Source organism: Eubalaena glacialis, chromosome 5, assembly GCF_028564815.1.
Source record: "Eubalaena glacialis isolate mEubGla1 chromosome 5, mEubGla1.1.hap2.+ XY, whole genome shotgun sequence".
NCBI lineage: Eukaryota > Metazoa > Chordata > Mammalia > Artiodactyla > Balaenidae > Eubalaena > Eubalaena glacialis.
In genome coordinates, this window is record NC_083720.1 from 126,642,379 (window position 1) to 126,657,390 (window position 15,012).

Below are 15,012 nucleotides of genomic sequence, written 5' to 3' on the forward strand. Positions count from 1 at the left end.
ACATTTAAGCCACATATCTTTTTAGTGATACTCTGGGTTCACTTTGCATTTTGCCTGGGGTACATTATGACTCCATCATCCTTATACAGATTTGTATGGATTTTTTTCTTTCTCTCTTAAATACAGGACTTCAGGTATGGCTAAAGAATAACCTGTGGAATCAGACACACCTGGATTTGAATGTGGGGTGAGTTAATATTCAGATTATCTGTTTCCTCATTGTAAAATTGGGGTTAAATGTGTACCCCATAGGGATGTCATGAGAATTATCACTAGAATTCATTAAAGCAAAGGGGCTGGCAAGTAACAAATGCTCAAATCTGCCTGGCTCCTTCCCCTCTTTTCTCCTGCTAAGATGCAGAGGGTCCGGTTTGTGGGCTTGTGGGGCTGCCCTCCGAGATGGTGCCAGGAATATCCTCGCCACATCCAACTACTGCTGGGGACTCCGGTGGGTAAACGAGCAGCAGGCTGGCTTGCTACAGCCAAAAAAGAGAGACCGCCAATCCTGAAAACGTCTCGGCTATGCTTGCAGGGTATAGAAAGCTCAGAGGATGACGAAGGTTCTAAGGAAGCTATTCTTATTTTATTTATTTATTTATTTTTATTTTTGGCTGCGTTGGGTCTTCGTTGCTGCGCGTGGGCTTTCTGTAGTTGCGGCGAGCGGGGGCTACTCTTCGTTGCGGTGCACGGGCTTCTCATCGCGGTGGCTTCTCTTGCTGCGGAGCACGGGCTCTAGGTGCGCGGGCTTCAGTAGTTGTGACACGCGGGCTCAGTAGTTGTGGCCCACGGGCTCTAGAACGCAGGCTCAGTAGTTGTGGCACGCGGGCTTCAGTAGTTGTGACACGCGGGCTCAGTAGTTGTGGCCCACGGGCTCTAGAACGCAGGCTCAGTAGTTGTGGCGCACGTGCTTAGTTGCTCCGCAGCATGTGGGATCTTCCCGGGCCAGGGCTCGAACCCGTGTCCCCTGCATTGGCAGGTGGATTCTTAACCACTGCACCACCTGGGAAGTCCAGGAAGCTATTTTTAAATGGCTTCCTGCTGAGAGACAGCTTTCTGGGAAGGTTTATTTCAGGCCCATTGTAGCTTTCCACCTGTCTCCTGCATTCCTTCTGGTATTTTTCCCCATCTGCTGGTCCAAAATGAAAAACACTCCTTCCCCAGAGGCACAGACAGCGTTGGTAGCCTTTTTGTCTGAGCACCATGCAGAGGCTCAGGCCAGCGCTGCGATCTGGGAGGAGAGAGAGGAAGTTTCTGGAACAGAAGCAGGGCTTCTTATTAAAGTAGGGGAATGTTATTTTTAGTCTGGGCATGAGTTGCTTCGTTGTTCCTGCTGCCGTCAGCTTCTCTTTAAAGTGACCTCCTGGTGTGGGAATTGTTGGGCTAGAGACCTGGAGACGGTAACAAGCCACCCCACACCTAAGGCTGAAAACATCAGCCGTTGTTTCATTTACTCCTGAACGTGCCATTGGGGCAGACCTCCGCGTGTCAGCTGAGGCAGCGTGAAGGCTAGACAGGTGTGATCCTGGCTGGAATCCTCTCAAAGCTTCACTCCCTCACACGTCTGCCGGTTGACGCAGGCGTTGGCTGTGACCTTGGTGAAGGCTGTTGGTTGAACACCTACACGTGGCTTCTCCACGTGGCCACTGGCTCCCTCAGAGCATGCCTGGTGACTGGGTTCCAGGAGGGAGAGACCCGACCCAGGGGGACTGAAGTTGTATTGCATTTTCTTACCTAACCTTGGAGATCCCTTAGCATTCCTTCTCCCCTTGTCACACACCCGGCTAGAAGTACAGGGGAGGAACGTAGGCCCCTCCCCTCAGGAGGAGGAGTGTCAGCACGATACCGTAAGACTGGAGGCCTCGTCGTGGCCGCCTGGAAAATAACTTTCTCACAGAGGAATGAACTGGGGGAGGAACGGAGGCACGGGGGGGGGGGGGGGGGTTTGCTGTTGGAGAATTATGGAGACTCAGAGCTACTGTTTTTACTTTAAAAATACAACTTTCAAAAACTGGAATACAGGCATAACTCATTTGATTGCGCTTTTCTTTATTGTGCTTTGCAGATATTGCAGGGTTTTTTTTGTTTTGGTTTTTTTACCAATTGACTGTGGTAACCCTGTGTTAACCAGTGCCATTTTTACAACAGTATTTGCTCACTTCGTGTCTCTGTGTCACAATTTGGTAATTCTTGAAATATTTTGAATTTTTCATTATTATTGTATTTGTTATGGTGATCTGTGATCTTCGATGTTACTATTGCAATTGTTCTGCGGTGTCACAAACCATGCCCGTACAAGACGGTGAACCTAACTGGTAAATGATGTGTGCGTTCTGGGCGCTCCACCGAACGGCCGTTCCCCGTCTCTCTCCTTCTCCTCGGGCCTCTCTATTCCCTGAGACACAACAATGTTGAAATCAGGCCAGTTAATAACCCTACAAGGTCCTCTAAGTGTTCAAGTGAAAGGAAAAAGTTGCACGTCTCTCCCTTTAAATCAAAAGCTAGAAATGATCAAACTCAGGAAGGTATGTCAAAAGCCAAGAAAGGCTGAAAACTAGGCCTCTCGCACCAGTTAGCTAAGCCAATTCCCTTCCATTCTTGAAGGGAATGAAAAGTGCTCCTCCAGTGAACACACCAAAGATAAGAAAGCAAAAGAGCCTTATTGCTGATAGAAGATCAAACCAGATACAGCATTCCCTTAAGCCAAAGCCTATTCCAGAGCAAGGCCCGATGTCTTTTCAATTCTGTAAAGATTGAGAAAGGTGAGGAAGCTGCAGAAATGTTTGAAGCTGGCAGAGGTTGGGTCAAGAGGCTGAAGGAAGGAAGGCGCCTCCATAACATCAAAGTGCAAGGCGAAACAGCAAGTGCTGATGTAGAAGCCACAGCAAGTTATCCAGAAGATCTAAGATAACTAAACGAGGTGGCTACACTAAACAACAAATTTTCAATGTAGATGAAACAGCCTTCTATTGGAAGAAGATGCTGTCTAGGACTTTCATAGCTAGAGAGCAGACGTCAATGCCTGGCTTCAAAGGACAGGCTGATTCTGTTGTTAGGGGCTAATAATGTACCTGGTGGCTTTAAATTGAAACCAGTGCTCACTTAACGATTCTAAAAACCCTAGAGCCCTTAAGAATTACACTGAATCTACTCTGCCTGTGCTCCACAAATGGCACAACAAAGCCTAGATGACAGCACATCTGTTTACAACGTGGTTTGCTGAATATTTTAAGCCCACTGTTGAGACCTACTGCTCAGAAAAAGAGATTTCTTTCAAAATATGACTGCTCATTGACAACGCACCTGGTTACCCGAGAGCTCTGATGGAGATGTACAACAAGATTAATGATGTTTTCATGCCTCCTAACACAACATCCATTCTGCAGCCATGGATCAAGGAGTAATTTCGACTTTCAAGTCTGATCGTTTAAGAAATACACTTTGTAAGGCTATGGGGTAGAAATTCCTCTACCCCAAATTCAATTGAAAACCTTTTGGAAAGGATTCACCATTCTAGATGCCATGAATATTCATGATTCATGGGAAGAAGTCAAAATATCCACATTCCTACAGGAGTTTGGAAGAAGTTGATTCCAGCCCTCATGGATGACTTTGAGGGGGCCAAGATTTCAGTGGAGGAAGGAACTGCAAATGTGGTGGAAATAATAAGAGAAGTAGAATTAGAGGTGGAGCCTGAAGATGTGACTGAATTGCTGCAATCGCATAATAAATCTTAAAGGGATGAAGAAGAGTTACTTCTTATGGATGAGGCAAGAAAGTGGGTTTCTTGAGATGGAATCTATACCTGGTGAAGCCTGTTGAAATGATAATGAAGGATTGGTTTAGTGTGCCCCCAGCAGCCGGGCTGACAAGTCCTTTGTGGAAGAAGGATCTGGGTTGCACATCACAGTGTCCACCATAGCACCTCATTCAAACACTTTTCATTTCTCCTCTCCCTTATTTTCAACCTCTTGAGTGAAGAGTTCAGCAAAGCTTCGTGCTGGAAGGCTTTTCAATACTTTATGCATCGCAGAGGCATTGAGAACACATTGAGGGTTGAAGAGGAAACAGTTTTGCATGAGATGATGGAGGAAGATGAAGTGACACAGCCTAAATGAAATGAGCCTGGCAAGGATTTGACAAACCCAAAGCTTTCATCTCAGGTTGAAATATTTTTTTTTGATGATAATTTTTTTTTTTTGCTCATTTCTGGATCAAAAAATTGATTCTAGAGGGAACTGTGAATGTGAGAACCAGGCTATGGAATGATCCCGTGATTATAAGGAATAATCTTAGAAAACTATTTGTAGAGATCAAACAAGATGAGCTCATCAATTTACTTTTCCTTTTATTATAAAAGTAAAATAAAAAATAGCATTTATAAATCCAACATTTTTTCCTTTAAAGTATTTGATCTAAAAAAACATATTTACAATAGCAAAATGCAGCAAAGGGGGGAAATACCATTTTCAGCACTGATTGTAACCATGTTTAAATATTGACATGTACATATTCTTTTTTCAAATCACAGAGAGAACCACATTAGGAAAAGCAGTGAGCTTTTTTTTCTTTTCCAGCCACTTGGCTTGCGGGATCTTAGTTCCCCAGGGATCTGGGGATCGAACCCGGGCCTCCTGCAGTGGAAGCACCGAGTCCTAACCACAGGACAGCCAGGGAAGTCCTAATGAGCCTTTTTTTTTTTTTAAATCACACACCAAATAACTCTCACTTTAAAATATCCCTTTTCATAATCCTTAATCTGAATGCACAACTGTGCTTTGGACGGCCAGAAGGAACACCCAGTAGGGACCGTGACAACTTTTAATGACAGTGGGAAAGCAGCAGAGGGACAGCAGCAATGATAACAGAAAGCAGCTGGTAAAGCTCAACAAGCTACCGCACTCCCAAAGAGGCGTCAGCCCAGCCGCGGGCTGCGATCGTAGATACTATCGGTAAGTCAGCTGAACTAAAATTCATTTCAGAACCAAAGAAGAAATCCACGTTTAAAAGGCCTTGAATTACACCCCAGAGCGATCCAAGCAGGCCGGTGTTCCTCGGAGCACCTTCGGATGCACTTCCTTCCTCTGGACAATGCGATGGAATTTCAGAGCTTTGGTTTACTTCGGTGTTGGAAGCTGCCGGCAGTCTAAATTTTGCCTTCTAGAGGTCCTTCCTGCCCGTAGTCGTGGGGCACTTTGTTAATAGTTAGCAACGAGCTGCCGCTGGTCAGAGACTCTGTGAAGCTGAGTTTGCGGAAGGATGTCTCTACGCCGCTGTCACAGATGCTGTCGTCCCGGAACTCGTCTGGGGGGAGAAAGCACGGACTCACGGGGGTGCACCGGCAACATGGCCCGGCCCTCGCTCCCGTGCACCTGCCATCCCCGCTGGGCTCCCGCGTGCATCTGGAAGGCTCGTGGGCTGCAGAATTCTGCCTGTTCCCCTCCACCAGTCACCATGGGCCCACCTACGCCGCCCCAGGTGTTGCTGCTGTTCACGGTGTGGGGGGGTGGGGACAGAAAACACTGAGCTTTATAAAAAGTGTGAAAACGTCAAAGTTAGCCAAGTGTTTTCACCTCTCTTTCTTATAATCTAGCCTCATGTTTATCAGAATCCTTTATGAATTCTCTAGACTCAAAGTGTACCTTTTTTTTTTTTCCTTAGAAATTAGGTGTATTTTTTCCACCCACTGTATCACCTATTTTATAGCTGGGGAAATTGCTGAACGTAGGCAAAATAAATTGGTGACAGAAGTAGGAAATAAAAATGAGATCTGTCTCTGGGCCTCGTATGCTATTAGACACTATACGCTGCCTCAAAAATATTTTGGTAGCCAAAAAAGTAAGGTGATTTTGATGAAAATGAGTCTCTACTGGGCAATTAGGTCAGATTCTCCTTTGAGAAGTGTCTTTAGGGATCTGAGCAATGTGAATTATTTCCTATAGGGAGAGAGTGACCAAGGAAACAGAAGCCTACCGTACACAAATCAAAAAGCTATCTTCTTGTGTATTAAATTCCAATGTTAAAACGTTAAGAAAGACCTTAATGGCAGTGGCATGGCAATTGTTATTGATTGATTTATTCAACCCATCAATCTTTATGGGTTTCTGTTATGTGCTAGGAACTGTGAGGTATTTTAAAAATAACTACAAATTGAGGGCTTAAGCCTTTTTAAAATATAAGAAGTATTTACCTACTTCTTTGTTTGTGTAGATGGAGCGTCAGGTCATATGACAGGAGACGTGGGTTGTTTTCTGGTGGATACGCTATTCCTTTCTAAAGCGTGCACAACACCTGTCCTCACTCCCCTAGGAAGGGCCCTCCCACCCCAGCAAGGTGACACCAGTGCTGAAACTGAACGGCAAGAAGGAGCCCGCCAGGTAAGGACCTTTGCAGGGAAGGGAACGAGAAAGCTCAAAGACCCTGAGCCTGGATCGGACTAGTGATCTGGGGGGGGGACGGAAGGAACGCACGGCAGGGCAGGGGGCCAGGAGGAAGGGCAGGTGAAAGCGATGTTTGAAAGAGACAGCAGATAAAGCAGGGACACGGTCTTTGCCGTTCACTGCCCCATCTTCAACGCCTGCAACACTGCTGGGTGGGCACGTGGGATGCGCTCAGTAGAGATCTGTTGAATGGCTGAATGAAGGGGAGGGAGGAACATCATTTCTAAAAAGAATCACACTGCCTGTTGTGTAGAGAGTGGACTGAAGGTGGGCGGATAGACTGGAAACAGGGAGACTGGCTAGGAGCTGCCGCAGGACTCGAGGCAAGAGATGAAGGTGGGCTGGATGGGGGTGGTCAGGACCAGCGAGTGTGCACACACAGTTGTAACCTCTCGGAGGATGGCAGCGCTTGTGACCGCCGTGGCCAGCGCCGAGCCTGGCTGTGAGTGGGTATCAAGAGTCCTGGGCAGATGAGGACAAGTAAGTTGGGCCTAGGATGGGGCTCTGGAGGCTGCAACTTTAAAAGGTGAGTGTGGAGGTGAGCGTGCTAGGGAAGAGCCCAGAGGGCAGGCTGTCTGAAGAGTGGTCCCCTGTGATACGCGCCGGGAGAGGCAGAGGAGCTGAGAAGGATGGTGACCGGATCTGAGCAGATGCTGGCCCTCGTGAGGAGAGGAGGCCTGGTGCAGGGGTGGGGTAGAGGCCAACCGCAGGGGCAGGGGGTCGAGGAGAGAGGTGAAGAGGTGGAAAGAGTAACTCTACAAAGTTCTTCTGGGAAGCTTGGCTGGGTAGGAGAACAGAGAAATCGGGCTGCGGCTAAAGGGGACGGGGGAATCAAGGGAATGTTTGTTTGTTGGTTTCCGTTTATTTGTTTTATTTTGAAAAGATGAGAGAAACTACAGCACGCTCGCTAGGGGATCTAGTCGGGAGGGAGAAAATGCTAAGGCATGAGAGAGAGGCCAGGGTTAGAGGAGCAGGACCTGGCTGGGCAAGAGGCAGGCCCAGGCGGGCTGGTGGTTTGAGGGTGCAAATATGAGAGAAGTCTAGTTGTTTCTATGTTCTCGGTGGAGTGAGGCGAGGACACGGGATGAGTCAGGGGCGGGAAGGGGTGCTGGCAGTTTAGGAGGAGAGAGCATGAAGGAAAGGTGGTTAGAGCGGGAGGACACATTTGAACGGAAACAGAGGACTGTGGTGCTGAGAGGCCATCAGGGCATGTGTTTTAGGTGGGGTGACGGGTCAGCGTTGTGAACGCGGGCAGGAGGCTGAAGGGAGAAGGAGAGACAGGACCACTGCAGGGGGGAACCTGGGCAGCGGTGGGGAACGTCGCAGCGTCAGTCCACAGCCTGGGGCGTGAGTCCTGCTTCCACAGACCCGGGTCTGCACATTTCTCCCTCTTTTGTGAATTTAAGAAGTGAGAGAAGTAATGCTGACCTTCACCACCCGCAGCCTGCTGTTCTGGTATTTACCGTGAACCTGAGCGACCCGTGTGTCCATGTGGCTGTTGTGGGGACAGCCCCTCCCCTGAATGGTAGCGTCCGGAGGGGAAGACAGTACAACCTATGGTCCCCGAGGGAGACGGACATAGCGGACAGCGTGTCCGGGAGATGGTGGTGGGGAGGACTGGCCACAGCCCCAGAGGCTGAAGGCACCAGCCTGGCGGGGCGGGGAAATGTCTCGACCGCTTTTTCAGGCCTTTTTCTTTACCTATTTGCTGCCCTGTGGAGGCAGGCGAGAAGGGCAGCGAGTGGGCCTGAGAGGTGGTCTCCACCGGGCTGGTGGCTGCGCTTCCCGACGTGCAGAAGGCCGCCTGGATCACTTCAATGGCTTCGGTATAGCCCATCTGCCTCAGGGCCTCCACCAGCTCTTTTATGGTCCCCCCAGAGACCTGCGAGACAGAAATGAAGAAAGAGGGTGTTTCTGTGTTCAAAGCTGTGCAGGGACAAGCAGGCAGGCTGTAGACGCGACAGCGCACCCCTTCCCCTGAGATGATAGCTGGCGGCCTGGGAGGTTGCTCTCAGGGCAGAGAGCAACTAAAAAATACGCTGTCTTTGAATCAAGTTTCCTGTTTCAGCTCAAAGACCACTCAGGAAATCACGGAGAAGCACTTTATAGTAAGCAGAGAGAGAGAAAGTGCTGAGGCAGTAAAACTCGACCCGGAGTGAAGTCTACCCCATATCCCTGAAGCTCTGAAAACTGAGAAACGAGCTGATGATGAAATTTGCCATAGAAAGTATTTCACCCCATGTTTTTCTACCTTTTCGTTTTAGAAATGAAAGCATCACCAGGTAATGGCTCCGCAAGGAGTCACGTCACTGGTTCCATGTGCTGACATGGGATCAAGGCATGTTCTTGGGGAGGGCAAGGCATGAAGGTTGATTACAGTCTTTCGTCTTTGTTCAGGGAGCTCAAAGTTCTGTGACCATCCTGACACTCTAAGTAGCATTTCTGCAGCAAGTCTCAAGGTGTCTGAAAACAGCCAAGGTGGGTTTCCTGCTGTCCTGGGTCAACCCTCCCAGGACACAGGTAATGACTGATTTTCTTCCTCAGAGTTAAGGGAGAAGGAAAGGGATTATGCTCCGGCCAATGATGTCAACAGAGCAAAGTCAAATAAACGTAGTCAAAGATGTAAGATGACGTGTTACCTCATAGTTGTCCATAAGAGTTTTGGAAGGAGCAGGACTCAGCCGGAAGGCATTATTTAGTATCCCCAAGCCTAATTTCTGTGCCAGAGTAGCCCAGTTTTTGTCTGGATCAGGAATTTCTAGCAACTTGTAGAGCTGCAACTTCGCATCTTCAGTCAGCTGTTTCATGTCTCCTGAAGAAAATAAAGAAGAAACACGACCGTCCTAACTGACCAGAGACACTCCGGAGGGACTGATTGCTGCCCCAGTGCCCACCCTCCCGCCCCGTGGAAGCAATCACGCTCCTTCCCTTGAAAGTCAGCAGCAGCCCACGCTGTCGTAATTTACAGCTGGACCTTCTCCGTGGCACCCCTCCAGGGTCTCCTGATTCTGAAAGAAGCCCCCGTGCCTTTCACAGCACACCCTGACCCCCCTCTCAGTGACAGGGTGGAGATGACACTGGCTCAAAGAACCCGCTTCTCCCACAACTCACCCTGTGCCAGTAAATCATCAGATGTAAACTCTGGCTCATAGGGTTTCCCATTTAATATGTCAAATACCTGTTGGGAAGAAAAACACGGGGAAATGTTACACATTACAGGGACCATGAGGGAAATCTGCTTCTTTGTAATAAAGACTCGGCATGTCCTCCTCAGGAGGGGCTAGGACCCCAAAGATGGAGGGCTGGGAAGAGGAGTCAGTACCGTCGCCCGGGAATACGCGTGCCCTCTGGGGGGCTCTGGGCCTGGGAGGCTGTGCTCCACAGGAGCTGCTTGAGGTGGGTAGGAAGACCCAACCCAGCCCCACAGAGCGCCAAGGCCACGGCCCTTCGGAGGGGCAGAGGCAGTCTAGGCCGCCTAGTCAGCCACGTGTCGGCCAGCGACGTTTCCTGAGAGCTAGGGAGGCGGCTGAGCTCACGCCGAGCTGTGAAGCTGGTTCCGTGGCTGCCCCTCCTCCCTAGTAAAAAGGCTTCTGAGAATGAGTTTTACGAACTTGCTCAAAGTGAGGTGTACAAATGCTCACAGGGCTTGGGGTCAGCCTCCTGGCACCATTCACATTTTAACTGAGGGGCCAGAAAAGTCTTAGGTTAAAAGGGAAAAAAACCACAAAACTCCATAGCTACGGGGGCTTTTCTGCGCTCTCTGCAAGTCACCCGGTGGCTGGCTGACCTGGGCGAGGACCACATGGGGTCACTGAAGTGGGTTATCTTTGTGCTCTGTGGTGAGGCTTCTGGGAAAACCAGGCGTTCACCGTAAAGAAAGCCGTGTGGTCTCTTGGCCAGGGTCACTCAGCTCAACCCACACGGCCCACGAGGAGGCAGCCGAGCAGCTTCCGGATTGGGAGCAGCACCTGCCCCTAAGAAGGTTACTCCGTTGGGCTGGGGGTGTGTGTGCTGCCCACCTCCTCCCTCTGGCGCCCCTCCCTGGGCCCCAAAGACCCAGTAACTGCTTTCGCCTTCGGATCTCAGGTCAGCAGAGTCCCGAGGAAGCTTTAAGGCTGTTTACTCTGTTTGTATTTGTGCAGATCCTCAGAAGAATCCCCATTTCTTTTTATGTTCAGAAATCACTTACCAAAGTTCAAGCTAACCATAACATTTATCCTGGCTTCAGAAACTGAGATGGGAACGACTGTGGTGTAAGTTCAGAGTGGGTAACCTGTAACGTGAATTTTGTGTTTCTCTCATCTAACTCTGATCTGATTAGGCATATGCTTTTACACTCAGAACTCTGCTGACCTAGATCTTTCACAGATAGGCTTTTCAAGATACATACAGCTCTTGACAAGCAGACTTTCTTAAAAAATAACAGGCATGTGCTTTGGGGAGTAAAGACCGAGGAAGGCCACCTGCTCTGACGTCCCTGGACCTGGAGCTCCCTCAGGAGCAGCCAGCACACAGGCGGAGCCACACTCACCTGCCAGCTGGTGGCCATATCCAGAGGAGTGGTTCCTGGCAGGACTCCTTCATCCTCTCCATCCTCGTCCCAAGAGTCATCCAGGTCGTACAGAGGCTCAAAGTTCTCCACCAGGGGATCTGCTCCTGCGAAGTCAAGTTACACAGCGTTAGGTAAACCCACATCTTGTCAACTTCTAACTGCCTGCAGGGGTCAGAGTCTATAAATAGATAAAACATGTTTATTTATAAACATATAAAACACATTTCTACTGAAATATCCAGAAACCTGCTTTTAAATTTAAAAATTTAAACTTAAATAAATTCTAATGCATCTTGACTGTAAAGGTGACTGAAGGTACCCCATATGGCCAAGGACACTTTCAAAAACAAAAGACCTGGAACACGCTGACTCTCACATTTAACGCTATAGGAGAGTTTTCAAGTGAACGATGCATCTTTAACCTGAGGACTGACGGCGGCAGTTTACAGGGACTAGGGTGCACGCTCAGGATTAAGGTCCTAAATGTTCAAATTGACGCCCAGCACCGCACGTTTCTCAGGCTCTTCACCTGCTTGCTCAAAAGAGCAAAGTTGCTTGCTGTCTAGTGCCAACCTGTTCCATTTTACTCCTGGGTATGGCACTGATCCTTAAACGCAAAATGCCAAGAAAACCTTCTGGTAGGATGTGGAGTTGTTGAAAAAGTTAGGGCCAATCTTGGAAAATCTAGTCTGTTCCTTAGCCAGCAGCAAGAAACACCTGAAGGAACTCAAAAATTAAGGCTAGAGTTAACTTCTCAAAGGCTTAGAGAGACTATTTTTATTCAGAGAGTGTTTAGCTTGCTGCCTGATGAACAGTAGGAAGTTTAGCACGCTCTCCTTTTGGAAAGAGGATCTTGTTTTAATCTTGCTGGGAGGACATTTGACTTTTGACAACTTCAATAATAGGGAATGCCTAACGAGAGGATCTGCATGCCACTTCTTACTCCGTTCTCCCAGCTGCAGCCTGATCTCTGGGGCAGTAAGTGTCACCTGACCACGGAAACAGTAGAGAAACTAGGATGAACAATTTGCAGGACCAAAGACGGAGAAGCTGAACTAGGTCTGTTCCTTAAGTGATCTTCTTCATGACTCTGAGCTCAGGACTAGGTTTTTTGTTTTTGTTTTTAAATTTTATTTATTTTATTTTTGGCTGCGTTGGGTCTTCACTGCTGCGTGTGGGCTTTCTCTAGTTGCGGTGAGTGGAGGCTACTCTTCGTTGCAGTGCGTGGGCTTCTCATTACGGTGGCTTCTCTTATTGCGGAGCCTAGGCTCTAGGTGCACAGGCTTCAGTAGTTGTGGCTCGCGGGCTCTAGAGCGCAGGCTCAGTAGTTGGGGCGCACGGGCTTAGTTGCTCCGCGGCATGTGGGATCTTCCCGGACCAGGGCTCGAACCCGTGTCCCCTGCGTTGGCAGGCGGATTCTCAACCACTGTGCCACCAGGGAAGCCCAGGACTAGGTTTTTCTTCTGAGTTTCTTCATTTATATACTGGAGAAACTGCTACTTGCTACTCCTTTCACGGATACTGAGAATTAGAAAGCATTCTTGGAAGGGTCAGAGCTTCTCGTCTGAAGGCATTTCTTAATTATAACCAGTGACTCCCCACACTATTCATACACACTGCAATCATCGTCTCTTGTTAACGGGAACGTCAACTTGACAAAGGAGGAAAGAAAAGGCTGCTGCTTATTCGGGATGTGATGTCAGAAAAATGTAGTGCTGCCAAAGAAAAGGTTCTTATATTTTTCTGGCCTCAGTTTTTTTAGAAGGTATTTAATCTACTCTTTTCTTGAATTTGTGAAGCATTTATTTTCTAAAAAAATTTTAATAACCTCTGAAGTAAATCACATATGCCAGGACAGGCTTGAGATACCAATTCCATTAAACATTTTTTGAGGTTCTAAATACACAAGGCAGTAGAGATTCAAGGATGAGCAGGAATAATTTTTCTGTATTTCACACGACGAGAGGATTGAATTGGAATAACACCTTCAAATCCTTGAGCAAAACAGGGGACAGAAACACAGCAGAGAGAATAGGGTCTGGAAGTTCAGGGTGACAAGGTGTGACTCACAGCTCTGCCCCTTACTGGGGCCCTGGGACTGGGATGCAGAAGTCTCTCTAGTCTGTTTCCTTGGCTATAAAATGGGACTAATAATGGGATTTGTCTCAAAGGGTTATTGTGGATTAAGTAAGACTAAATGAGCCAGTGCACGTGAAGTGCCTAGCCCAACAGAAGCTAGCTGGCACATGACAGTAGTCAACACACGGCCCATTTGTTTTTTCCCATTACTTTGGCTTCTCAGGGACCTTTCTTGCAAAAGGAAGTCTTTAAATCATTTCTTATACCAATAAACTTTTCCCTCTGAGGACTTGTGACATGACCTGAGGTGGATATTGCTCCGAATTCTACAAGGAATTCGATTCAACGTTAAGAAGATCTCTTGTCATGGGAGTCAATGAAGACAACCCACATCCAAAACAAACAGGTGAAGTGGAGAGGAAAAACTAACCTGACTGTCAGCACGAAGCCCAGGATTACTAGTCCAAACAGTGCCTTTACGGCAGGTGAATGTGATTTGCCAGACAACTTTCATTTCCTTGTGCCTTTCCGCAGTGGGCCTGTGGCTTAAGAAGGTGGCACGGCTGCTCTATTGAGGCTGGGTTTGCATTCCTGATGACATTTTCCATCACCGACCGCCGGGCTGCCTTACCTGCTGCCTTGAGAAGAGCTGCCAGCCTCGTGGACCCTCTCCCAGCCGCTATGTGCAGGGGTGTAGTTCCATCATAGGTGGTGCTGTCTACATGGGCATCACCCTAAAATCCCCACACACAGAAAAGGGTTAGTCCAAGGTTCTCTCGCCCTTTTGTCCCCGCCTCCCCCTGTCTGCATGGCTCCCCGGGTCATATTACCAGCCCTGTTGCTATTTTGGGCAGGCTCTGCCATTGAAGAAATCCCCAGTTAGAAATAACCAGGCAAGGGATGCCGGGAGAGCCTGAGCTGCTATTCTGAAGCGTCGAGTAGATATTACAAAGGTGGCGCGGAACGTAGGGAGAGAACCTGTTCGCGACATCATTCTTCGAAAAGATTTCCCCAAATCCCCTTTGGGAACTGAATGCAAGGGCAGGTAAGTGCATCCTTCACCTCCAGGAGCAGGCAGCCAGCCAAGGAGATGTTGTCGTGCTCCACGGCCAGGTGCAGCGCCGTGCGCCCCGACTTGCGCTCCTGAGCGTTGACGTCAGCCCCCGCGGCCAGGAGCAGCAGCAGACACGGCAAGCTGTTGGTCACCATGGCTACGTGAATGGCGTTCAGACCTGCAGCCCAAGCACAGGCATGGTCACGGGGAGGGAAGGCCGTCGGGGGTCAGCATGTCTAGTGCTGACAGAGTCTCTCCTCCAGACAGTCTTTACAGGTGCTGTCAGTCAGTTGTTCTGCATGGAAACCCACAGACTCCTTTCACGTTCTCAGGAGACACTGAGAGCCTACAAACATTCTCCGAATAAAGGATGCTTTCTACATACCAAGACTGGTGTTTGCTCAGGCCTTTGCTTTTCCCTCCTACTGACTGACTATTCCAAATCATCTTTAAAGGAATTAGCTACAGCCAGCAACGGAAATTTCCATAGGAGATGATGAATTCCAAGTGATTAAGGAAAGCACTTTGGGTTGCCAATCAAATAACACACATTTACCAGAGAGCTACTTTTTGTGTAGAAAGCAGACAGAGAGGGTTATACCACGATGTGTGACTGTCTCTTACCTTCCCCGTTGGGGTGGTTGATAAGTTGTGCTGCCTTCTTGTGCTTGAGTAAAATACTGAGAATTTTATCGTGTCCTTCTTTGGCAGCTAGGTGCAAAACAGAGTTACCCAAGCGGTCCAGAAGGCTCAGGTCGGCCCCAGCCCTCAGCAAGTCCTCCACCACAGCCTCCTGCTTGGTGATCACTGCCAAGTGCAAGGGTGTCTGGGGAGAACAGGCAGGAGATGACACTGGTCAGCAGCATACTTGTAGCCCACAGGCTCATTCG

At 48.6% G+C, this 15,012-nt stretch overlaps 1 protein-coding gene across 3 annotated transcripts in view; it reads right to left on the reverse strand.

Moving 5' to 3' along the window:
• Positions 1 to 4,328: 4,328 nt before the first annotated feature.
• Positions 4,329 to 15,012, reverse strand: part of NFKB1 (nuclear factor kappa B subunit 1) — a 127,930-nt gene continuing 117,246 nt past the window's right edge. For 2 of the 3 annotated variants that reach the window (XM_061192590.1, XM_061192589.1), the window contains exons 17-24: positions 14,747 to 14,948; positions 14,131 to 14,300; positions 13,700 to 13,802; positions 10,969 to 11,093; positions 9,549 to 9,615; positions 9,077 to 9,249; positions 8,139 to 8,319; positions 4,329 to 5,301 (exon numbers count right to left, since the gene is read on the reverse strand). In XM_061192590.1, the coding sequence (XP_061048573.1) occupies positions 5,144 to 5,301; positions 8,139 to 8,319; positions 9,077 to 9,249; positions 9,549 to 9,615; positions 10,969 to 11,093; positions 13,700 to 13,802; positions 14,131 to 14,300; positions 14,747 to 14,948 (1,179 nt within the window). In that variant the 3' untranslated portion in view covers positions 4,329 to 5,143. The remainder of the gene's footprint in view (positions 5,302 to 8,138; positions 8,320 to 9,076; positions 9,250 to 9,548; positions 9,616 to 10,968; positions 11,094 to 13,699; positions 13,803 to 14,130; positions 14,301 to 14,746; positions 14,949 to 15,012) is intronic. The other variant, XM_061192591.1, reaches the window with a different exon arrangement.